This window comes from Plectrocnemia conspersa, unplaced genomic scaffold, assembly GCF_051122295.1.
Source record: "Plectrocnemia conspersa isolate PC_06_02 unplaced genomic scaffold, ASM5112229v1 ptg000005l, whole genome shotgun sequence".
NCBI lineage: Eukaryota > Metazoa > Arthropoda > Insecta > Trichoptera > Polycentropodidae > Plectrocnemia > Plectrocnemia conspersa.
The window spans coordinates 21,569,136-21,596,185 of NW_028277169.1; the positions used below are offsets into that span (position 1 = coordinate 21,569,136).

The following is a 27,050-nucleotide window of genomic DNA, read 5'->3' on the forward strand; positions in this document are numbered from 1 at the left end:
TTTGCTTCGTAGTAAAAAATATAAAGGCAGTATTTTTTTATTTATACATTAAATACGTGGGTTTGAATCCCATATGGACTTAGTTTTGTGAAGAACAGAATTAATGATTATTATATAATTATAATCCAGATCTTACTGATGAATAATTAAAACAAATCAAGTTGCATCAATTGATTTTAAGCTGTAATAATATATCATAATTAATAAATGTCACTGATTTCAGTCAATGGTTCATCTACTTATTTAGTAGTTGTTGGTTGTGTTTACACTGTTGTAGCGGAAGATTTTAAATAAATAATATATAAATCCTATACACGGAAGTTTGAGCGGTGTCCGCAAAAGAAGGCGATTGCAAAGAGAGAATGACCATTTGTGTGCGCCCATCTCCAGCATGTAACGTCAGGGTTATTATCTCGCGTTTCAGCCACCCGAACTTCCCCCTGCCCCTTGGACAAATTCGCCACCCTGGATATCCTCGGTCACCCTCCCGGCATACACCGTCTAGCGAAATTTTTAAAAGGCGTCCCGGAGGGCCGCCTCCCGATCTGACCTGCAATATTCATAACCACGGGACTCTATCTCTCGCTCGCTCACTCGTACTCTCCTCGCGTACATATAGTATGACATGGCATGGTCTGTCCGGCGCTTATCGCAAATATGGATTTCTCCTCGTTTTCCACTTTAACGAATACTGTCGTGTCCTACGTACAATGGAAATCCACGAATCGGCTTTTGTAAGCTTTACTGTTTTGACTTGATTTGTTTATTTTTTCGACGAGAGGATTTCGCTCATGTTTCTCACGTATATATTATAATGGAATCATGGACTCGCTGTAAGTAGGTCGTAGGCGTTATAAACGAATGCTGGAAATTTTCTCGAGTGGGTAAAGTCTTCAAAAGGAAGGCACTGAATTCCGAGAAGATATGGCACTATGATATGGAACTATTATAATAAAGTAACACGAGTACTTCACATAAGAGGAGATAAGCACAAGGTCCTGTAATTTAAGTAACGGAGAACTTGAGGACTTGGTATCATTGTGGCAAATAATTAAAATTGAAAACATGATAGTAAAAAATAAATTTAAAATTATGTCTTTCTATTTCTGTCCCACAAATAAATTAGTGAATGGATAAAGACTTTCCAAACACAAAATTTTAATATTTTACCGTCAATTTTTATTTAGAATGTAAGCAAAAAATGAGTTGCAACGCGTTTTTTTCACTCAATTGATAAATTATAGACGAAGGAGAATCTGTTAAATTATTGATAGAAGTGGACTATTACAGCATAATCTAACTCAAAAGTATTAGACATATATATTTATATGTTATTAAGGCAACGACCCTGATTCAGAAGCTTTAATTCTAATTGTCATAATCATAATATTAAATATACAAGAAAGACAATAGCTTAGTCTGTCACAATTTAATAGATAAATTACGAGCAGATAATTTAAAGTGTTAAAGGATACATTAATTTCTATTTGAATGATATTTTAAGCATGTATAATTGATAACTATATTCCCTAATTAATTAAAATACAACATTCCAATAACAAAACTGTGCAATACTGCATTTAATAAATTTTCACAAGAACTATCTGTTATTTATGACGTATTTTTATTTTCTGCTCCGACAAAGGTCGCCGCTTTATACTCGTTTAAAATCCTTCATTTCATATGGCAACACACGAAACAACCGTCAAACGTAGTGGATACGAAATTCTCGATTTTGTCTTATTGCCCGGGGCGGGCGGGCAACACGCGACGAACAATAAACGAAATTCCCAGACGAATTAAAAATCCGCGTCGAAATGAAAAATGAAGCGCGAGCGTGCATAAATCTGGCTTTGGAGTTTCTTTTTTATTATTTTACTTTTTGCCCACTTTTGGTATGAATCCGTGAAACAATACGGACAGGAATATCGAATGGTTCCCTTTCTTTTTGCGGCCGGACCGGGGAATCGCTAATTTGTCACATGGCAACATTGACAAGTTGAAGGCGAATTAATATCGGTGTTGTCAGCGCGAGAATAATATTTTCTCGTCGGAACGATAGCCAGAGGGGATGGGATTTTATGGGAAAAGCGTGCGATTTGAAGGGATATCAATGAAAATATATCCACAATAATATTTTAATCCATATAATGTTCTATTCTAGTATTAGTATATTTAATAAAAAAAATATGCGAAATCACTTGAAAATAATTTTGTTGTGTTTTATAAAAACAGAACACGAAATAGATACACATATACTTAATAAGTACAATCCATACAATATTTGTCTTTGTTCTTCTCAACTATAAATATTAAAACTGAAACTTAAAAGTGCACAATGTACAAACGTTAGCATTTTATCGCTGATAATTGCAGTCGTATATCAATTAAAATGTTTTAATGTTCCGGGCCGCGAATTGTTAAGACTCATGCGATGCAAATCTGCACACGCTGCACTGCGGAATGCCACATTTTTACGATATTAAAAATTGCAGTCGCAATTAAAAGTTTCAGTGTCCTAATTACGGATCGATTCAGACGAGCCGTACTGTTTGCAATTACTATGTTGTTATGTTACGCCACTTCCGAACGGTTACCGATCGGCTTTGTATCGAAATGGCGTATAATTAACGACGCCTATGCACCCGGCGTCTGGCATAATGGAGTGATGATGTATGCGGCTATAACGACCCGAGAGATGATTAGCGCCATAAGCAATGAGCGCCGACCGGCTAATGTCAATTGGCCGCATAAATAATAATTGTTGCGAGGCGCAGGTGACGTTGCAGTGCGCCGAGACACAAAGTTGCATCGCGTGACTGCACCCTAACTGCAGTTTTGCCGCCACCACCTGCAATTGTCACAGCGTCTCCCGATCTTTGCTGCTGCTAATTGCGGGTGGAGCGTTAAAAAAGTGAGGTATCTTGACTAAGGAATGGGATTGATCGATAGACGGCTGTGGTAGTTTTTGTCAAAGTGAGGTTACGAAAGAATTCTAATCTTGGGGCTACACATCCATAATTTTTAAATAGCAACACACTCATTCGATACAAATAAACATTTAAATTAAATAAACACCCACTTCCATGTGTAACGCAAGTGAAATAATACTATGTGTATGCAAAATAATTTTAAAATATTTTTTATATTACGCAATGGTATGCTAAAAAAAATCGATAAATATGTTATGTTGAATATTTTCATCTTTAATACATTTTAACGGAATTTTAAATGTATGTTTTGATAAAAGATGACTTTTTTTCACGTTACCAAAGTAATTATAAATGTATATATTGCCATCTGTAAATAAACGCTTAAATATTAATTACGTTCGCATGACATTTTTACAAACACTCGAAAACGCGTGAACGGTCTGTAAGTTTCGATTTCACGCGACGACGCGCGAACGGACCGTAATGTGTTAATGCGCATTTTGCAAGTTTTTAACAAAAAAATATCAATTTTTTTTAATATTATGTTATTATGCAATATAACAAATTTTTGACATACAAAAATAATTGTTCTGAAATTAAAAAAAAAACCTTAATATCCCAAATTGTTGGCACGTAAGCGGTAGTTAATTCCGTAACTATAGCTGTATTTTCTGCTGTTTAATTTTGGGTAAAGTTTTTAAACAATTTATTGCATCAAAACTACTATATTTTTATATATGAAATAATGCTAAATATATTTTCCATAAAAAAAGATTGCATTAATTCATTTATGTATTAACTAATTCTTCCACAGATTCATTTTATCAATAGTATAATTTTTCACACCCTTTCTCATCCTAATTTTTGGTAATAAAAACATATTTTGGTTTCAATAAAATATTCGATACTAAGTTAATATAAAACTCATTTGAGATATAAAAGTTTATTTAATACTAGCATTTTTTTTTAAATATAATGAAAAAAAAATATTTTAAATATTTTTAATGATATAAATAGATTTTAAATATCGATAATTTTTACTACGAGTGAAATATAAAATTGTAAAATAAAATAAATATAATTGAAGAGAAAAATCACGAAATTTCGCGAGAAGTAAAAAGACTTATATTTAATTTAATATTAGAATTCCCATATGTGGTTTCCCATAAGTAATTTTGGGTCAATCTTGTTTTATAAAATACAACAATATTCCAGCATTTCATTAATATTCTATATGAAATAAATTATTTAAATTAAAATCACTTTTATGTACAATAAATTAATAAGAATACCCATATGTAGTTTCTAAGTCATTTTGGGTCAATATTTTTTTCATAAAATACAACAATATTCCAGCATTTCATTAATAATCTATATAAAATAATTTTTTCAAATTAAAAAAACTTTTATGTACAGAATATACAAACATAAAATAAATACAGTAATTGATCAGAAAATCAAAAAAATTTGTGAGGTAGAAAGACTACGCCATATAATAAGATTTTTAAAACTGAAAACACAAATATTAAAATGGAGGTTTGCAGTCACTTTGGCTTAATCTTAATATGAAAGTTCTCAGTAACTATTACATTAGGCACCTATTCATATGTGCACCAAAACGATTGGGAGATTATTACTAAAAATTACTATGGCCTTTCAAATGCAATTTACTTAAAGGTATAAGTGGACTTACAATAGATGGATTCTAGAGGACCACGAGCGAATGCACAGCTAGACAAATAATGCTTATAATAGTATGATACATTTAAAATTACAAAAAATTGAGAGTGCCAAATGTCTGAGCATCGTTAAAACTGGATGGATTTAAAAAAAATCTTATGAATCTGAATCCTTTAGCAGCAAACCGACGTAAAGATTTTATTATATTTCATAAAAATCCATGAAGGGAACAGATTTTTGTTTTGTTTTTATGACCCTTGCACACTACATAAACTCGGCTTTCTTTTATAAAGGGGTGCCAGAAACGTTTTACGATGTTTCTTAATTAAGCGTAAACGCGGTCTTGAGAGTAGAATTTTAATTTTTTATATTTAAATACTGCTTGAAATCCGTTGACAGGTACGCCACATGGTTTATCGGTTCATTGCTAAAAACCGGATGGCGAGGGGCAAAGACGTCTCCCTTAAAGGCTTAATCACTGCCCCCTGTGTTACCCCCCAGTCGATCCCCACACCCAATAGGTACCCCAAATATAAAACCCCAGACCCCCTCAGCTCGCACACACAAATGAAACAGAAACATGCGATTGCTAAGTAACTTATAAAATCGAATCAATATGTGTGTGTGTATGTGCGATTTGCATATCTCAAAGCGTCACATATCCAGACGAACAATAAAGGTGTAGGGCGTTACGCTAATATACTAACTATTCACTTCCTTCACAAATGAAGACGGATGGTAAAGGAATATTGCTAAATAGATCAGGGCCGCCTTCGTCCAATCGAGTCGTCCATTGCTGTCTGTCGTCTATCAGCGTGGTCCAGATTTATAATTAATTTACAACGTGCAATGCAGCGGTGTGTTGCGAAATTGAAGAAAAAACGTAACTCGAGCCTTATCGCACAATGGATTGCAGCAGCCGATCCTGCAAAACAATATGGGCCAGGGCAGGGGTCACAAAGGCGTTTTTCGTCGAGGGCGCCGACCCCTTTGTCGCAGGACGAGACAAGGGTCGCACTTTTGAGCTGAAACTTTCCGAATAGGTTAAGGTCCCGCCGCACGCATTCGATGCCGCGCCGCGCGCGTGCCGCAGGATCAACAGGTGCGCGACGATCTCGCTCGCCAACGAAGCTTGACAAACCCTGGCGCAGGATCTGCGAAGCACGGAACCTTCCAATCATATCTGAGTCCGTCATTCAATACTGAAAATCAGAATGTGGCCATTCGAGCAGCGAGCCCTTTCTGAGCCTACGTACCTATCTACCTATCCATTCTACAGTCTCAATTGATATTCCCGGGTATTGAGCCATTTTAATAATAAACCGACTCCCTCCGGACCGATCGGTGCAATTATTTTATTAATGGAAACGTTCATTGTACATTCTCCTAGCTAGAAAGTATATTTTTTCATCGCAAAGATCGTAAAATATGAATTAAATATAAAAATGGGGTTGAGCGGCTCTAAATGCCATGAGAACATCCTGGATCTCACACATGTTTAATTACCAACAAAGGGTTAATTGTTAAGCCCTATACAAATGTATTAAATTTATTAACGATCAAATAAGATGCAGCGAGACTTATCTAATTCTTCCTGAGCATACACTATTTTTTTAAACCAGAAACAACCGGTACTGTTTGGGCTCACAAAAAAGCCGCTCCTTTTGATCCCCCTGTTATCATATATTTGCATACACATGTAATAAATACGACCGGTCACACGCACACACACATAAGCGGACAAATAAACGCCGCCAACCCCCTAGACGTCTAACAAGCCTGATAGGAGAAAAAAACGTGGGGTAAGTTATGCCCGTGTGTATGTGCCATCTCCCTATGTGCTTAAGGGGGTGGGTTTGGGAGAGGAGACCATCCAGATCAGTAATTAATGACCCTTTTCTCTTCTGTGCCAGCAGCCTCCCTTCGGCTTTGATGCATCTTCAGAAAATTTCAAACATTTACAATGACGGTATTCTAAAACATCAACTAAAACAGTGCATTTTATTAAAAAAAACTAAAAATGACACAATTGTTTTATGATATTAATGTAAATATATTTTTTTAAATTATATTAAGATTCTAATAAAAGAACATATTAACTGTCATCTTTATCGCAGTTAAGTTTAATATAGTAGTAGAGTGCATTTTAAACAGAAAAGTTAACTGCAATTTTATATAGGTGCTAATTTTATAATGGTAAAAGAATAGTTTTTTTTTTTTCTAGGAGTACATGTACCACTTTCAGGTACAATATATATCTCACTTAAAAATATTATATACATAAAAATGTAAAATAAATTCAATACGCGTCCAAATAAAATTCTAAAAAAAATTTGTGGGTATAATAGCAAAAAAGGAAGCAACGTTTTTTATGCGCATTTACTTTATAAAATAAAAAAATATGCAAAAATCTAATATTTTTGTAAATATTATATAACATATAATTCTGAGAGTTATTTAAGTCAAGTAAAGATCGAGTTAATTTCATTAAATTTTAAAATAAAACACTAATTCGAAGTACTAATGTTTTTATGCAGTAGGACTGTTGTGAATCTGTTTATTTTACTCTTTCTAAAATTATTCATATGCCTTTACGCAATTAAGATCTTATATTATTAGAGCTTAAAACAACCTTGTTTCTTAAAATAAGTTTAGAATGACTTTATTTAAATGACAAATCGTAAGTATTTCATAAATATCAACTAACTTAATTTTTAATTTATTATTAAAGATATTAAAATGAAAAAAATGTTTGACATCAAATGAGGTCTTCAGATGTCAAACTGTGCTAAAAATATTATAATTATAATTTAAAACGACTTTGTTTATTTAAAATGAGTTTAGAACAACTCTATTTATATATTTAATCGTGAGCATTTTATTTTTATTGACTAACTAAATTTTTATTTAATTATCAAAGATATAAAAATGAAAAATGTTTTATCTCAATTAAGTGTCAAATTGTGCTAAAAAATATAATACTTATTTAAAACTACATTGTTTCTTAAAATAACTTTAGAGCGACTCTATTTATAGGTATAATGAATAAACATTTCATTATATTGAACTAACTTATTTTTTTAACTTTAAAGTTATAAAAATTAAAAAATATTACACTAGGGTAAAAAATTAAATTTAAATTCAATCCGATTAATAATTAATATTTTTTATGAATTTTGTATGCATATCTAATTCCACGTGCATGTGTGTGTGTGCATCGTTGTGCTATGATCTATCTTACCCTCACCCCCTGATTGATTTGCATGTCGCACATACACTTATTCATACAGCTCCAATTAATGGTTTTTCGCCCCCTTTTTGTTGGGCTTTTCATCAGTACCTGGCCTAAAGGTTCCGACTATATTCTCAAGGGCAAAAATCCTACTCATATTCACCCCCGGGCTGAATACGATACACGCGAACGTATTGAAATTCGGGATGTGTTTATTTAGATGAGGTACGTGTATCATACGTACACACACGTCTGACCATCACTTTTGTAAAACCAAGAATTCAGGAAGAAAAAAAATCGCTTGCAGTACTTAGCGAGTGTAAGTACTTCATTTGGCAATGTTCCATTTTAAATTCTATCCAAACGAGCCCGTTTGTTAATGAACGAAGAAAAAAATTGTATCCAATATTAAAAGTGGATTACGAATATGGCATTGTACTTCAGGGGTGGTTAGGAGGCGGGGGCGGTCGCGGGGGATGAGCGATTTCGGGTAAAAGTGACGGAAGGGTTCTCACGAAAAGGGAGCAGTACATATCTGGGGGTGGCTTCGGGTGGTTCGATCAGTCGCCACCCCCTATCTCGCCCCGCGCCACCCCTCGCCTCGGCACACATCTCGGGCACACGTTCATTTATCGTTTTAATCAAAGGGAATATTTAATGACAGATATGTTATTCGCCCTCAGGACGGGCCCTTTGTGTTTTTAGTCCTGCTAGATTAACACCCCCGCCTCGCAGGGCCCGTTATGTATCTGTGCCTGTTTTGCAATTATTGATTCGTTCATTATTAATTATATATGTATATGGAGAGACATATGTTGTTATTAAACGGCTCACGTTGTGCACGTGAAGAAAATTTAGAATTTGTCCTAATTTGGTGTGCCTTAATACAATTTTTATTGTATTTGTATATTTTTAGTCAACTTGACACTGATCTGATGCTATCATTACACGAACCATCAGAATGGTTTATACGTAAATATAAAATACATATTCATGAATACACATGCAGTTCAATTTGCGTACCAGACGCTCCAAAGCCATAAAGACAGAAAAACGATCCCGCATTAGGCAAAATAAAAATGAGAGCGAAACGTATAATAAGCCAAAAAAATCAAACTCGAATTCCCCGCGTTCATTTCTGCATACAAATATCAAAGAACTGCTTCTGAGGGACAGGGTGGTTCATGGGGATGTAAATAGAAAAAGGTGCAAGGAGTGAAAGTGATGGATGCTGGATCTACACACAATATATATAAACTTCGGGTATGTGCGACGCGTTTTCCGTTTGATTGGTTAAAGTGCTAATGAGGGACAAAATGGAAGAAAGGGTTACGCGAGCTGGGACTTCCATAGAAAATATTTTCTTTCATGTCCTTCCATGTGAAGCGTTTACCGACACGAACCCCAACACGAGCTTATGGAATTAGAAGTAACGGCAAAAATCATTTTTTTAAATAAATAAATAAATAAAAAAATTAAGCGGCGCAGTTGTCTCTATCAATACATCTAATCGATTTGCATAGAAAAGTTGCTCTATTAATTAAGCTATTTTTAATTAAGCAATTATTTAAGTAATTAAAATATTTTGGTATAATTATTGACAATTAAAAATATGAAAAGCATTTCATTTATATAAAATATAATTATGTTATTATAAAATTTCATTTTTAATTTAAGCAACCATAAGTCAATTTAAAGGTAATTATATTATTTTAAATAAAAGTTGCCATTTTATAAATTTGTATACAGTGCATGCATCTACCATACTCTTTCATCCCCCGGAGCTCAGTCATCGAGGGTAAAGGGGTAAGAGAATCGCCTCTATATCGAAACTGTATTGGTGTATCGGAAGGGGTGGCGTATAATAATAATTTGCAAAATCAGGGGGTGGGGTGAGCGATCAAGGGGACGTCGAAGATGGGAGGTGTGCGATTTGGCGAAGGTGAGGGACACCGCGCCTCTCTATCAAGTCACATATACAAAATGGGGTGCACTCGATAAGGCAGGGCTATTTAGACGGGGTCGGGGGCGCAAATGGGGGCGAATTCAGATTCGAACCCTTTCGTTACGTTTTCGAGAGTTGATCGAAGGCTGCGCTGAAGAGTGGCGTCCCCGGTGCTCAATGAAAGAAAAGGGGACGCACGAATGGTTATTGAAATGAATATGAGACGAATACTTCTGACGATTCCGAATAAAGTCAATGAAGCCTTCCGTTCGTATTCATTTCATCAGATTTAGACGTAATCTGTGCTTGTGTGGAATTTTACGCTTAAATGGCCAGACCGAAATAATCATCATTTTTATTCTAAAAAAAACTATTTCTTGATTTTTGATCCGGCGTAGAGGGTGTTGCTTTAAAAAGTAGTGGGGGTGTCATACAATGTTGCAATGTGGTGTCATGTGATGGATGGGGTGGGGACACTTTCGAGGATGGGACTTGATGCGAGACGAAGGGGGTTGTCCGGTCCAGTCAAGGCGAGTCAAACTAAAGGGGTGGTTTTTGGTTTACTTAGGTTCACAGTCACAGGCGCCATGTATTGTTGCAATAGTCCAAAATACACATTCAATAAAGAGACGACAAATATTTGCGAGTAAAAAAAAGTAAGAATCAGTAAACATAAGTTTAAATTAATTCAAACAATAATTGAGAAACGCTCGTAAGCTTATATGAATAAATTGTTATATATTAACAATCTAGATTACGATTGATTATATTTTGCAAAAAAAAACACACACACACAGCTGCGATTAGGCACCATCGCTCTCTTTTACGAGTCACAAACTTTCAGTTACAGCAATTAACCATCATCCAGGGCGGAAAACAGCGATTGTTCCATCGGTCGTTTGGCAACGTGAGTAAATATTCTAAAAATTTATGACACAAAACGTAACGGCCTGCTAATTTATAAATATTTCGGCGAGATAGCGCAAAAAGACTCGCTCCGAGATAATTATCGTATAAAATAAATAATTTCGGTGAATAGCAACACGTTAGAGGCTAATTAAAGCGATCTTTTTTTCCGTACATGGATGATCGCTAATAATGATCCAATCTAAATTATCGAGGTTTTGGCCAGTTTTGCACCTAGCGTAGCGTGACGGGCCGCACGAATCCTTTGTTTGAATTTTTTATAACCAAAACACGATACGTTTGATGTAAAAAATATATTACGCAAGTAGCGCTATAAATTAAAATGATACACAAAGCACTATTTAATATATAAAAATTTAAATAAAAAAAAACAAGCGGAGCACTTACGTACGTGCGTTCGATTGTACGCACATTTGAATATTCATTGCATTATTTAAAAAAAATACATTCCTAGCGTTACGCCGATTGTTTGCCGCGCATATACAGCGATCGGAATGTGATCCGTCACTATTCAAACATATTATTAATTCGCGTGCATATTTCCCAGGGCTGTCGCATGCCGTTACGTATTTATTGTTGTTTTATTATAAATTAAATTTGATTGATGCTGAACTTCCATTAGCGATGGAACGTTTAATATCGCTTCGATCGGGTTGCTAATTGACGAGAGTGGTTATTGATGGCTGTACAATAAATAGACGCATTACAGGGCCGTGTAAATTTCGTGGGTGTTATCAGTGTTGAGTTGATAAGGTGAGGCTTTGTTCACCTGGCGCCAGCCAAGTATTTATGGTTCTGCGGCGACAGGTATAAGCGGTAAAATTGGTCTTGGATTATGGAGATGAGTGACGCGGCGGAAGATGACAGGACCACCTTATGCCCATCGATAAATTAATGTGAACGAGATATAAGAGTATTAATCATGCGTATCGAAAACCATTTTTAATAAACATTGGCTTTTAAGAGGACTTTTCAACGTGAATGTGAATCACCAGTAGTTTATCAGTAGTGATAAATTATATAAATATAGACCACAATGACGCGATTGAGGACGATTTTCAATTCTCTGAAAACAATGAGATTGTTTGATTTCAGTCCAATAAGCAGAATAGATTAAAATCAAAATGTAACGTGAAAACATGAATCATGCCATATTTTAAATACGTTTGCCAAAAATTCTGTGATAAATATCCCTAAAAAATATGTTCAAGGCAATAAGGAAAATTATATATATATTTATTAATTTTGATGATTAAAGTAGTCTATAAAATGAGTTGAAACTTTGTTATTACAAATTTAGCCCCAAAACAAGAAACTGGTTTTGGGGCTAAATTTAAAAGCGCCATTGCATAATTTATTTTTATCATTAAAATTACACAATATTTGTGCTATAATTAGAGATTTTAACTATGTATTCGAAATAATAAACTTTTTTAATATAGAAAAGTAAAACTTAAAACTGTTTTTAAAGTATAAATTTATATATATTTTGAATAATTAAAATAATATACATAAGTACATTAAAATTTCTAAGATTATCATAAACTATACATTTACTGTATTTATGAAAATATATATGTATATAGGATTTAAAAAAATAAATACAATATAGGAGGTGTTTTAAGCAGAAATGCTTCCGTCAATGACTTGAAAGCGCACATCGCTGAAGTTTGCGATAAGGCGTCGAGGATTCTCGGCTTTGTTATGCGGAGCGCGTGTCACTTAATTTATTTACGATTCGCGTTCTGTACGATACGCTATTTCATAGCGTCCTCGAATATGGCTGAATTGTCTGGAATTTAAATGAAGCGAAATACTGATTGTTGTCGGAGAGAATTCAAAGAAAATTTTTGTCGAGTCGTATCCATATTCTAGTGCCTTTTGGCTAGGAGTGTTGGGACACAATTCGATGCAGTTTCGGCGTAGCGCCTACTCAATGAATCACTTTTTAAAGTTGCTAAAGGGCTAAATGGACAACCCGTCAATGCTCGGTGATTTTCGACTGCGAGTGCTATAGAGAGTCGCGATCGCGTTCCTTATTCTTGACCGTTGCGGTCAAGACGTCAGCGCTTGAGAATGCTCCTCTTACACGAGCCACTCAGCTTCTCAACGAGCTTGCTAAACACAAGGATGTTTTCGGCTATAGGTTTTAGTACTGGAAAAAATGATGTGGGATGGTGTTCATATATTTTTTTTTATAATGGCCATCATGACGAATTGGGGAAAGCTGTCAAGCCACGATGCGCATGTTTGTAATAAGACATAATATTTTAAAAATAGCAACACATTTAGCTCTTCGTATTTTAACAAAATGTTTAGGGGGATAAACCCGTTAATTTGACGGCTGTCATTAAAAATATGTATAATGTGACCAGATTTTCAAGAATAATAAGTTTTTGAAAATAAAAATAGTGTTAATATGCATTGTTCAAATAAAAAAACACAGAAAAAATACTGTCTGATAAAAATCGAATCAGAAACGTGCCAAAATTTAGTGTTAAATTGGTTCTTAACTTTGTTTTGATTGTTGCTGCTGTTGAAAATACCCGCTTAGTCAAAATTTTCTTGGAAAATCTAAGAATATTCATAGGGAATTTTAGGACACACGTAATTTTTGGTATGCATTTTAAGTTGCAATTTGCAAGTTAATGAAATACTCGAAAAAAGCTAAGGGTGTTTCTTTCACATCAAAATCAGAATCGTGAGATGTATTAAAAATAAACGTTGTCACGCAAATTAAAACATAATTTGCAATTTTTTTTATTAAACGTTAAAATTTAATGTAACTCTTTATCATTATATTTGCAAGAAGGATATTAATACTGATATCTAAAGTAGTTAGTAAATCAGTGGATTCTTTTTTTATCAATTTTAATTTGTCACAAGAATTATAAATATGTTTGGGGGAAAATTTTAAGATAGGAATATGTAATTTATTGTTTTATTGAAATACAACAATAGATCGTATTCTAATTTATTTATTAATAATTTTATTTTTACTTATTAAATAAAAATATATATATTTTATATTTTAAAAATACAACATAATTTATGTAAATTTATATTTATTAAATAGTACTAATATTTAAAGTAAAATAAATAATAATACAATAAATGAAAATGTTTTGGGCTATTTTTAATGTAATTTTAAATATACTGTTGAAATAAGTAACTATGAAAATGCAACATAGCATAGTAAAAGCTTTTTTCATAATGTTTAAAATCACTTCGAAAGCTTTCACTGTGTAATTAAGAATAAAATTAAAAAATTAATACGAGTATAATACAATTGACGTTTACATTCATTTTTGAACATTGAAACGCATTTATAGACATTTAGAAAAAATATATGAATATTTTATGATTTTTTTGTGTATCATGTGACGCATTGGGATAACCTATTCGGTAACGATGGTTTTAATTTAATTTAAATAAATAAATATTTAGACTATTGGTAAGGAAAAACAATATATATAAAGTGACAACCCTGTTAGCGGAAAATGTTCCAATGAACGATTGCAAATTACACGTTTCAATTTTCATATTCGTTTTTTTTGTTTGCGATTTGCGATTCCTCCGATTGGTCATCGCTGTTCTGCTCTTGAGCTTTTGACATGAGTTTATACGTATACATGCCACTCGAAAGCTCTCGATTTTATTCATTTATAGCGGTCATAAGACCGGGCCGTTATCTTCGGCCGGTTAAAGCCCGTTTATCTGCCGGTTTATTTGTCCACCATTCGGAAACGATTTATTGCACGCAGGCTTGTCAGCGAGCAAGCCACGGATTGTATCACTGATACAACAAAAACCGAGGAACAATAAAGAAATAAAATTAAAAACGGTGACACCGTGAATCATCCCCCGATTTTCCGCGCTTAATCCTCACAGCAAACATCTAGTTAAATTTACATTTGATAAAGATAAAGTATCGCAGATAGCGATAAGTCACACTACAGGTGCGCCTTTGTTTCCAACAACTGATCTTCTCTAACGTTAAGCGTGCAGCATTAAAAAAAATATGATTACACACTTATTTTTTCTTTGCTTTTTGATTTACAATCACTCTGATGCAAACATAATAAAATTTAATTGCGCGTACGTGTTCTGAATATATTTTTATATAATTGTGTGTATTCTTCTCTAACGGCCTGTCTTATTTATCTGCGACAGTCATCGGCCTTTTTGTATAAAAATCGTCAAAAAATCGCAAGTTTAGATCGGAAAATTTACAGAAGCATTGTTCGCCGTTAGAATGATATGAGAACGCGCAGATGGAAAATTAGAATCTTCACGAATACGAGACAATGTTATCTGATGTTTGTGTAAACACGTATGATTCATTAAAATTGCATATCGAACTCACTGTGTAAGTCTGATGATCGGGATAGTCGCCGTTGTGGAAACTCACCTGAAACGACAAGTAAAAAAAGCAATTATAAATATTTGCGAGCAGCGTATGGATTAAATTAAGAATTTTCCGGCACAAATCCGGATCTAGGAAGTTGGCTTTATTCGGCTCGGTTTAATTTTAAAGGAAATAAGATGTATTCAATTAATTTTATGGCTTCGTTTCGACCCCCCTATCAGATCCTAATGTCTTCTCCCCCCGTCCGCATCGAAAGTATTTAGTACCAACGAAGGGATGATGTTATTTCTTAAGAAGAAGAAATTTATATTTACGACTCTGAGCAGTATTGTTTTATATTATACTATCCGGGGTGTTCGACATTGGAAAATAAAGATTTACATATATAAATATTATGTATCATCTTTTAAATAAGTAATGCATATAAAAAAAACTTTAGCGTATTTATATTATTTTTGTTGATTTTTCAATTAGTACGTTTCTAGTTACTTAATGGTGAATCATAACCATAATACATCCCCGAGATTACTTCTCTGCGGGAATATCTGGGATAGAATCACGGCGTGAAATGGCGCAGCTAAATAGAATAAGAAGTAGAGAAATAACCAATAAGTAAAATTCAAAGGCGAAATATCTCCATAAGCTAAGACGGGGATGTCGTGACGCTCTGGAATGAGAGTCTTAGGGGTTGGGGGGTTCGTATCTGAGCGTTCGGCAAAATATCCCAGTAAAGTCCCATAGAGAATTAATTGTATTATTTTACGAGCGTATTTCAGGATTAAAGATCGTGGCTAAATTATCAATTAGAGATGGAACGGAGGAATAGGTTTTTCTTTGCGATCTCCTCTCTTCCTATCCTATGGGCTGTTCAATAAGAGGGTCGGATCTAAGGGATGGATTCCACCCCATTGAACCCCGCTCCCTTTTCCTTTGTTTATACCGTATTAATTAATATATTTTTTATGATATGCGATGCTATAAGCGGCGGTCAACAATAATGGAATAATGGTTCAAACAACGACCCATAGGAAGACGAGGATCGCCCGCAACGTTTCATTACAACCGAGACCCAACAGGTGAACTGTGCTTCCGGTAATTTTTTCGCTCATCATTTATGATGCATTTTTATGATCGTTACTCAGCGCGCCATTGTCGGAGGAGCTCGGCGAGCAGCGGTCCGAGACCAAGGATACGCCCGACCCTCTCAAATTGTGGTCACGAATGTGCGCTAAAATTTTTAGCAATGCACCATGAAACGTTAAAGACCCATTTATACACGATGAATAACCGCAAACACGGCGTTTGACGACGCCTTTATGACTGCAACGTGAAGAGGTCGACCTTTGTATGTGTATAGCGCATGTACACATGTATCTACTTTCAATCCACATTCGCGACTGTGTGATTTTTTTGCTAGTTTACGATCTGAAAGCTTCATAAACGATGCATCATAAATTTGTTTGCATTCTGCGGAGATGCGCTTCGAATTAATTACACACACATACACATACACATTCATATTGATTGTGCAAATGCGATACATTTGTTTGTGACGAGTTTGTACAAGATGGGGCGGGTTCCCGGCACAATAAGACTAACAGCTTCCCTTGGGAATCATTCCGATAGATTGGTTCAAAACGCCGTGAGTAAATTCGTTATTGCGAATGAATCATTATCAAACTTTGGGAGCAATATACATATATTAGAGTCAATCTATTGTTTATTTTATTGCTATATTAATTTATTAGGAAGTATAAAAGCTATTGAATAATTATATACTTATTAGTGTTGTTCAGGAACGTCATTTCAGCTTTTTCCAAAGGGGAGTAAAAGTTATCCAGTCAGTATTTGCTTTTTTTAATTTTTAGTATTTCCATAAATTAATTTAGCTTAGTATAGCAAATTTTTACACCTGTCAGATAAATTAAATTTTCACTGTTAAAAATGTATATCCACTGGTGAAAATGTATTGATATGATTTCACTAAAATATTTTAGCGACTGTTTATTTTTAGATTTTCTTTGAGGGACAGCCCGAGAATTTCTGATGTAAAATAAGGGACGTCATTTAAGCTTTTTCCAGGAAGAGTTAGTATTAAAAATGACGTGTATTTTTTTGGCCAAATTTAAGGGGGAGGCAAATGCCTCAAATGACGTTCCTGGTATTGTTAAGAAATACTTAAAAAAACACAAATATTATCACTGCACCGCCAAATATATCATGTAATTTCTTTAAAAATAAATATCGGTAATATAATAACAAAAAAATCATTGCGCTGCTTAGGGTAATATGCAATTTTAAAAGAAATATAGATGATTTACATTGCTCGTGATCTAACATGAGAAATGTCACATTGATTTGAGCAAATTAAATCACTATGCTTTGCAAAACTTATACTTAAAAACACGTATAAAAATAAGCATGAACTCTGCGAAACGACGTTTCTGTTATAAAATACTGCGTTTTATAATTATATAATAGTGGTATTTATTTTTATAATACAACTGTTTTTTACGTCATTGTGAGATGCTGCGAACGTTGATAATATAATTGAGCATTTTTGCCTGAATTTTAAAACCTCAAACGTATTATAAAATAGCGCTTCCGCATGATAGAAGCGCAATCAGAATTGTTTAACACTATTGTTTAACACTTATCTTAAAATGGATCATGTTTTTGGAGAAGTTCGTGACAAGTTTCGTATTTATTTTGTTTTAAAACACAAGGTGACGTTGGTTGATATATCTCACTCTATTTGTAAATCTTTCATTATAACATACAAGGAGTTACAACAGGATAAACACAATCAACACCTACAATTAAGTAGTGAGACATCAGAATGAAATCAGTAATTTTTTTATATTATGACTTATAAACTATTATAACAGCTTATAATTAATATATGTCAAAATGCACTTGATTTTATTATAATTATTCATCAGTGAGAATAAAAAAATCTAAGAAAACATAATCTGCTACGATATATAAAAATTATAATAATATAATAAACACTAATTTTGATTTCCCAGATACAATAGAATTTAAAAAAACAAGGTTTGAGGTCGAAGGTTTTATGCGGTTCCATCACGTCGGATGTCACCAATGTATTGATTTGTCCTAGAGAATATATTCATCCGTATATTTTAAGTTTAAATTTGTCGATCACTGATAACCTCAAAACATATTATTATTTATTGTTTATATTTATATTATAAATATTTTTGCGTTGCAAAAAAACATTTTTGCAGCTCTAGTTAAAACTTAATGAAGTGCTGTAATGACGCTAAAATAATGATCAGAACTTTTTAACGCAATTTTTTAGCTTCCTATTTCATATTAAACAGTTAAATACATTTAGAGCAATGTAAAATAAATGATAATGTAAAATTAATTACTTTTTTATATTTGATTAAAAAATATACTTTTGCGAGTGACAAGTGTGATCTAGGGTAGTTTATAAAATTGATTGATATTTAAATATGAATAGAATAGTACCACATTATCGATGTATCAAAGCGTTACTCGTTCAGGGCCAAGCAATTAGAAAAATGGCTTCGTCTATCCTACAGAGCCTTCCAACAGCGCGCGTATCAATGTCAGCAATTACAGAGTGGATGAAAAAACTCGATACGGCGATATGCTTATTGTGGTTAAAAAACACACTAAAATTTCTGGCACATGATTGACTGAGATTGACACAGGGAGGCGTAGCGCGATCGCGTTTGCAGCCGGTCGCCGATCTTGGATCAGAACTTGGCAGGAAGTGATGTCTGGACCGACACGCGATAGATACATACAATTCTCGGAAATTCGAGACACGTCGAAGGGCACTGTGCGCTTTGTATATTCCCTGATTGATGCTATCGTTTGATTTTTCGAGCGCATATCAAAAGATCGCCATGGGTAGCACAATAATAATGAAAAGGTGATGTCAGCCAAGATGGCGGCTCACGAATGAAGATGGCGACGATGATGGTGGGAAACGAACCGAAACGGCCTTCGAATCATTCTTAAAAACCGCTATTGATTTTTGTTCGCATTTTTTTACATCATGATTTAAATTACAGCTTTTATAATTATTGTTGTAAATATTATAAATAAAAGCACAATTGATTCATTTCACTATCAAAGTCACTCGTGCGTAACAAACGTGCATATGTAAGAAAATATGAATAATTATGAAACAATGTGTTATTGAATAATTTTACCTTTAGAGCAGTTAGCACGTGGTTGATGCTGTTGTAAGTGAAAATAAGTTAAATCTCAATGCGTTACAACCGACATGTTTACGTAACGGCAATGTCTAATTTTATAAGAGGCCGAAAATATTTTTCGATTCATATTCGTGCGTAATCAAATCTATAAATTGGTAACGATTTTGGCAATTAAACGTTTTTTATCGATATCGTTACGCCTTTGCGTTACACGACTGTCTGTATTTTACATACGATTGCTTACATATTTTTTTTCTTAATAACTGTGTCACTGCTAGGTGAGAGCTACTTTATTACATAATATTAAAATATTATTTTAATAAATAAAAATATTAATGTTTCATATATTTTTTAATGAATATATTAGTTAAATTGTGAAATTATATTAGTCATGTCATTCAATCACTGTGCCACTACATATAAATTTAACTTATTACATACATCATATAGTAATCAATATAATGTTTACAAAAACAGACATCTTAATAAAAACATAAAAAAATGTACCCATTACATTGGTTTTGTAAATAATTCAATAAATAAAAAATATGCGCATTTTAATTTAACGATCCTCAAACGTTATCGTGTATTTTAAAGGTATTTATTATATACGATGGCCGCGATCTAAAATTATCTAAATTATTCAATTATCTAAAGACTCGTTTCGTGATTTCTACTATCTTAACAAACAAGCCGCCTTATCAGATCTTCAAAAAACAAAGTCGATTCTGTTAGTTTGCCATCATAAAAAAACCTATGTAATATATGAGTTGAGATTTTCTCTAGATATCTAAATTGGCGGCGCTCACGTGAAATATTATAATGATATACGAAATATGCGATTTTGTAAATTAATAACGATTTACGAAAGTGTAACGCGCGTTGATTTTAAAATTAAACCATAAAAACATTTTTATGTCCGCGTCTGAAAATCTAAAATCGGAATCGGTACCAATTAGCGGGCGCTGATTTACGAACGTCGATTCGGCAGAAAAGCATGCGACTTTTATGTAATTCGGCTCGTTGAAAACGAGCTAATAAAATGGAGTGATGATAGTCGTAGAAAAAGTGAACATGTTTTATTATTATAACAACACATATACAATTTGGTTATTTTTTCTGGTCGTCATATATTTATTTTTTATGTACTCGCGATAACCCCTACGATCGGCGAATTGTGAAAAAATCGAACAAAACCGATAAAAGAGAACATTATTGACCTCTCGGTTCGTATTAGACCTTTTCCTGGTCCAGTTTGTTTACATTCGGACGCACAAATAGAAATAATCAATGATAATAATTATTGCGATAAATTGACCTCGGAGACAATCGTTGTTTTATGGGAAAAAAAACACGTGAACTCATCTGTCACTGGTTAAACCATTGACGCTATCGAATAGTTAAATGAAGCATATTGATTTGATTAAATTTTATTATAAAATAAACAACGCACAAATATTGTATTTAATCAACGGACATTGAAAGAGTTTGTGCACCGAATCTTTTTAAATTTCAATTAAAATATATTATTCTCAAACATTTATATTAAACAATTAAAATTAAATATTATCGACACATTGCTCTCACCATTATAATATTTTATTTTTATAACGGACGGTGATTGGAACAAGACATTTGTAGTAAATATTTGCGCTTTTTGTACAATTTAAACTGAAACACAATAAAAATCAATTTGAGATTTGGCGAGGGTACTGTTAGAGTACTGTAAGGCGTTGGTCTAAGAAATTAAAATCTGCTTTTAATAAAAAATATTAATAAACACTATCGTTAGCTTATCCATAAACAACAGGTTTTTTGCACCTGTTTTACAACTATTATATAATATGCCATAAGAAAGGTGAAAAAAATTACCGAAAGGCAGAAACGGCGCATCGAATTCTGTTGTTCATAAGTTCTCAGAAACAATAAGAAATCTTCACATGCGATGAGAAATGGATTATTTGCGATAATCAGGACTATTGTTAAATAGCAAAGAAGCCTCATAACATGGTTTAAAAGCAGTTTTCACCTGAAAATAATATAGTGACAGTATGGTGGTATTCTGGGGAGAATTATTCGTTGATCGTTTCTTAGCAGAATAATATTCTATAGGGATTGAAATCAAGTATAAAAAAATAAGCATGAAAAATTCGATGTCATGAGACTTTTTATACTTCACTAATTAGCAAAATTAAATGATTTAGGATAAAAAAAAATGCTCAGCCCCATATTCCTTATAGATTAGCGGTATTTTTACCATATATAAAGCTATTTATTAAATATTTATGAAATGATACAAACGTTGAGAATGATATGGAGTATTTATGCCTGAATTTTATAATTTTAACGTATTTGTTGAAATGGCCTGTCCTTTACTATTTCAAAACAGATGCGTATTATATTTTATAGTTTATGATGCAAACGTTGAGAACGGTATGTGCCATTTATGTCTGAATTTTATAACCTAACGTATTTTTTGGAATGCTCCGTATTTTACTATATCAAAACATATGTGAATTATGTTTATGTTATTTTTTATGAAGACATTCAATTGAATCTACTCAATTTGTTTATATTCCCAGTGTGTGAATTTTATTTAAATTTAAGTATTATATATACTAAAATAAGTTAAACGTTTAGACTACTTTTTATGTTAATAAAATAAAGTACTCGAGATTTATTTCATTCGTATTATGTATATTTGAGGTACTGCGTTCATTATAATAATAAAAATGACCAAATAATCAATGATCTCAAAATCCGTTTCGGAATCGGGCCGGCAGGAAAATTATTATAAAAATCACTTACCCCGGCACAAAGGGTAATAAATCTAATTTGATCCGTTTCGATTATGCTAAAACGACCGGGCAAGTCACTCAAAATAAATATACGATGGAGAAAATATTTTCACATTTTCATTCGACGTATCAAAGACCGAGATCTGGTCACTCCGGGCGATCGATGGTAATGCGATGTAATTTTCAGATATCCGTTGAATGAATCGAATAGGAACAAGGGGGGTCCATTTGGTAAGAACCGGGGCTATAATTTCGAGATTTGCATACCAGGGCCGGCGGATCGATCAAGGGGGCGAATGTCCACCCTAAAACTTTCATTTTGCATTATTCACGCGTGCGATCGCGTTATCTGTCACGGTGGACAATGAGACATCAGGTTTGACCGGTTTCCACGATACGTTGTATTGCTTTCATTCAATACAATTCGATATATGTATATAATCTGCAGGCACAGCTGCCGCTTACAGATGTCAATCCATGAATAATAAAAAATGATTGAGATCAAAGGGGATTTTATATAAATATCACCGGACTCTATTGGTGGCCATTTTTATTAATTTCCATTCAATTTAAAGAATGCTAATCAAAAATATGAATAATTCTTTTGTAGCGAAACATGAAAAATTAACGATTCTTCAGATCGGACGGGACAAGACCAAAGGCCGATAAATATCGCACCCCCGTCTCCACCCCGATTTCCCGGTCTTTGTCTGGTCTTTAATGTATTCCAAGTGTTCCTTCGCGCCACACCATTGTGTCAGATTATAAATTCAAAAAGGTGCCGTGTTTCAATTGTTTTCGATACTTTTTTTGTATTTTGTTGTACTTTATATATTTCGGAATCGCCACCCCGTGCGGTCAAAGGTGCGACAGGAGCGGGCACAAAAGAATAAAAGCGGTGATTAATACGGGCCCCGTCTCGTTTGCGGTGCGAACCCCTTTGTGGACGAACGAGAACATTTGATACAATATCGAATTACAGACACCTACATCACGTAGCGTTTTGTCAAACAAATTTGCGGTCGAATTATTTAAATAAATAAATAAAAATAAACTAAAAAGTTTGACTTTCGCTGAGAAACTTCCTTACGCACGATAGTATTGTGCGTAAATAGTATATATTCGAGTTTCGAACCATTCATAAATTAGTTTTACGCACAAACAATAAACGAATGACATTTGATTAATATTTATAATAAATAAATTTGAATTGTTATTTTTTATAATCAATGTTTTGAACGATAGTTCCGATCTGCGCCAATAGATGGCAGCTATTTTAATATGAATTATTACATACCAGTGGCTCAAAACATTTTCTGAATAATTAATTATAACATGAGCAAAAATAAACATATTTATTTGTGTTTTGATCGCTTCGCAATAATTAATATGGGATTTGCTTGCGCTCAAAAAATTCAAGCACACATGTTCCCGGAACATACCGAAATAAGCTTGAGGAGTCAATAAAACGACGTTTTATGTAGTCTCTGTCGCGACACATCAATGAAATATAATGAGCGCATCTTGTTCTTCGTCTTTTTTAATATCAATTTCGCCACCCCTGTCTCGTTTCGATGGACGCACAGAGAAATAAATAGTTTGACTAAAAGAGAATCTATCTGTCCGCATGAGTAATGTGGGAGGCGTTTCGGCATAGGCGTCAGCCGGCGGTCACTCACTTTCTGGCACCGCTTAATGACTTAATGGCCGACGTATCAGGTGACTAACGATTGGCCGAAAATTGTCAACAGATTGTCAAAAACGATCATGATAGGACATTGCGCCGTAAACAATGACTAAACGCGACAAAAAATCGTAGTTCTAATCATGCTACTACGGAATCTTATGCCCATAATGGCATAAAATACATTATTTGCTATGATATTTCATTATTAATATATAAAAAAAGATGAGAATATTTGTGCTAAACATATAATTTATCGGAAATGTCAAGAAAGGTATATACAATCGATATGATCGTCATTACTTTTATTATATTTTTAGTCTACATTGTTATTTTTTATTTTTAGAAAGCTGTAGGATAAAGTATGTGTATGGTGAAAATACTTTAAAAAAAATAAAATATTTGTATCATTTTGAAAAATTATAGATGTCAAAAAAACTTATATAAGAACCATTATAATATGCAATAAATAATATTTTTTATAAAAAGCAGATCACAAAAAATATAAACAAAGCTAAAAAAAAACAATGCTAAAAATGGTGCTGGAACTCACTTCTTGTCAAGCATTCTACTAAAGAAAATTATATTAAATATCATTTAATTTAAATTTAAAGAAACCTTTCCTATGTCACAAAGCGCATAAAAAATTAAACAAAATTATTTATCAAAATTTATTGATATAAGAGTATTGGTCAAAATGTATTCAAATCGAATTTTGGTCAACAGGAGGGCGCAAAAAATATTATCACTTCTCAGAAGGCAAAAATTCACGTCAAAAGCAATAAAATCGTCGCAGAAGAAAGCTCAGCAACGAGCGTTCCCACTGCTTTACTAATTTTGTAGTTTTTAAATAATAATATTTACTGCATCAATGGAATAAGATTGATTTATGAACTAGTATCGTTATCTCTCGTAATTATCTCTTAAACTATATGTTTGATGAGCAATTTAAATATATCTTCGCGACAATCTTAAATATATGTTTTGTGATTTATATTTAGAAGCTTCAAAATTACACTCGAGGCGATAAAATACATTTTTCAACACAGAAATAACATTTTATTCGAACGTCTTTACGTCTTGTGTAATCATAGTAATTTACATAAATACATTTATATATTTAAGACTCGAACGGAAAAAAAAACAAACCTAATAGTTATAGTTCGGCGTTAATGTCATAAGCGCACAATATTTCACACGGAACATTTATGCGAGTAAACGATATGGAAAGAATTTTTATTTTATTTTCTATGAGTCGAACGATTCGGACGTCCTCTATAGCCGATGACGTAAAAGTTTCGTGAAAAGCCTAAGAAAATTTCGGGCAAAGCTAAAACAAACACTATTGGATTTATTATTAGATTATATCGTAGTTTATACGCAGGAAAAATGCGGAAAATTCGCATTGCATCGCGTTATACAAATTCATACAACTAATGTGTGCCTATTAAGTAAGAAAAACATTCCCGAGAGAATAAAATCAGATAAAATAAAAGAAAAACGGCCGTAAATAACAGCGCAGCATTATAAATATTGCGATCGGGGTTAGCGTTAAAAATGAAGTGATATGTAAATCTGTCGCAAAACTCACAAAAAGTATTTCGGCTAGTTACTAATGGGACACAAAAATTTCGGCTATTAATACTGTGACTAGAAAGACGACGCAGATACAGAAATTTTTGTTCTCTGATGTATCGTCCGACAAATCCACGATAACTCACCGTGCGTTCGGGGGACGCCTTTGATGACTTTGGTGCCGGAAAAAGACGCCGCCGGTTTGCAAAAGGGAAAAAATCACCCGAACGGTTCACGTGAAAAGTTTGACAAGCGCAATCAGCGTCAGTCATCTTCTGCGGTGTAGAGAAGAAGGAAAACGCGCGTCGCTTCTCTTGAGAACTCACATCAAATATAACGCTGATGTGCCGAAAGACTGATCACTGAACGGGAAAAACGTGTGAAAAATCGACGGTTCTCAATATTTACTAGATTTCAGATTTAAAAAAAATACAAATCAAACTATAAATTCAACAAAATATACAAATCATAAAGAATAGTTAGTTATAATAAACATATATAAGTTACAAAAATATTATATTACAAAATATACAAATTAATTAGATTTACATACTTTTCAAATAATTCAAGTACATAATATTGTATTTTAACAAAATTTAACATTTGCATATTTTTATTAGTATAATGAACCCAATAACCCATACAGAAAAAACAACATAATAAGACCTTTTTTTAATTGTTGAGATATTTAAATAATGTAAAAAGCAGAAAGATGTATCTCATTTTCATCAAAATGTATTTTAATAATATATAGAGTATATAAAAGTAGTCCAGTCTAATCATATGTGTTCCTTTTAAATGCACTATTACCTAATTTTATTGTAACTTTAAAGGAAGGACTAAAAAATGTGCTTTATTTCATTGAAATTTAGTTATATTGTAGATAAAAAATCTGTTCTATTAAAATCTAAATATTTTTTATTAAAAATAGTGTTACTTTCACAATGAAGTTGTCCAATTTTTTTTTTAGATTTTTATAAATATTTGTTCTTTTAGAAACGTGACGTTTTCATAGCACAGATATCAAAATGGCATTTGACTGCCAAAATAAAAAATCGGTTTTCGTTACTTTGGCGAAAATTGCTGGATCTGACGTCAGCGTTAAAAAAATCAGATAATAAAATGTATGATTTGTTTTATGAACAATATCGTTATTTAAATGGCCTTGGCAAGCAAAGGGTTAAAACGTACATATATAAAACTCATTTTCGCATTTGACCATGATTTTGTTTAATAATTCATACTAGAGTCCAACTGGGATTTTATAAATTTTCTATCCGTGTAATACAGTGATATTTAGATAGTATACTCAAAAGGTTCGGCAACCGAGGAGCTTAAGCTATACGTATAGACAAGACTTTTTATTAAACAAAAATAAAATTTCTAAAGAAAATTATATTCAAATATCATTTAAATAAAATTTAAAGCAGCTTTTCATATGCCACATTTTTTATGAGAGATTTATTTATTTCAAAATTTATTGTTTTTTTTTCATTGCATTGGTCAGAGTGTATTCAAACCGAATTTTGGTTAATAGGAATGCGCAAAAACAATTATCACTTCTCAGAAGTCAAAAATCCACGTCAAAAGCAATAAAGTCGTGTCGGCGCCGTCGCATCTATCACAATTTATATATTGCGACGGCGAAGGCACGATTTTATTGCTTATGACGTGGATTTTTGACTTTTTTTCT

The 27,050-nt window shown here is 33.1% G+C and overlaps 1 protein-coding gene across 15 annotated transcripts in view; it reads right to left on the reverse strand.

Moving 5' to 3' along the window:
* Positions 1–27,050, reverse strand: part of ct (homeobox protein, cut) — a 154,233-nt gene that overhangs the window by 25,929 nt on the left and 101,254 nt on the right. For 7 of the 15 annotated variants that reach the window (XM_088185590.1, XM_088185589.1, XM_088185583.1 and 4 more), the window contains one exon: positions 15,084–15,128. The exons of 4 other annotated variants lie outside the window; for them this stretch is intronic. In XM_088185590.1, the coding sequence (XP_088041716.1) occupies positions 15,084–15,128 (45 nt within the window). Of the gene's footprint in view, positions 1–15,083; positions 15,129–19,294; positions 19,405–27,050 lie in introns of those variants that run through there. 4 more of the 15 variants (XM_088185595.1, XM_088185597.1, XM_088185594.1 and 1 more) reach the window with 4 other exon arrangements.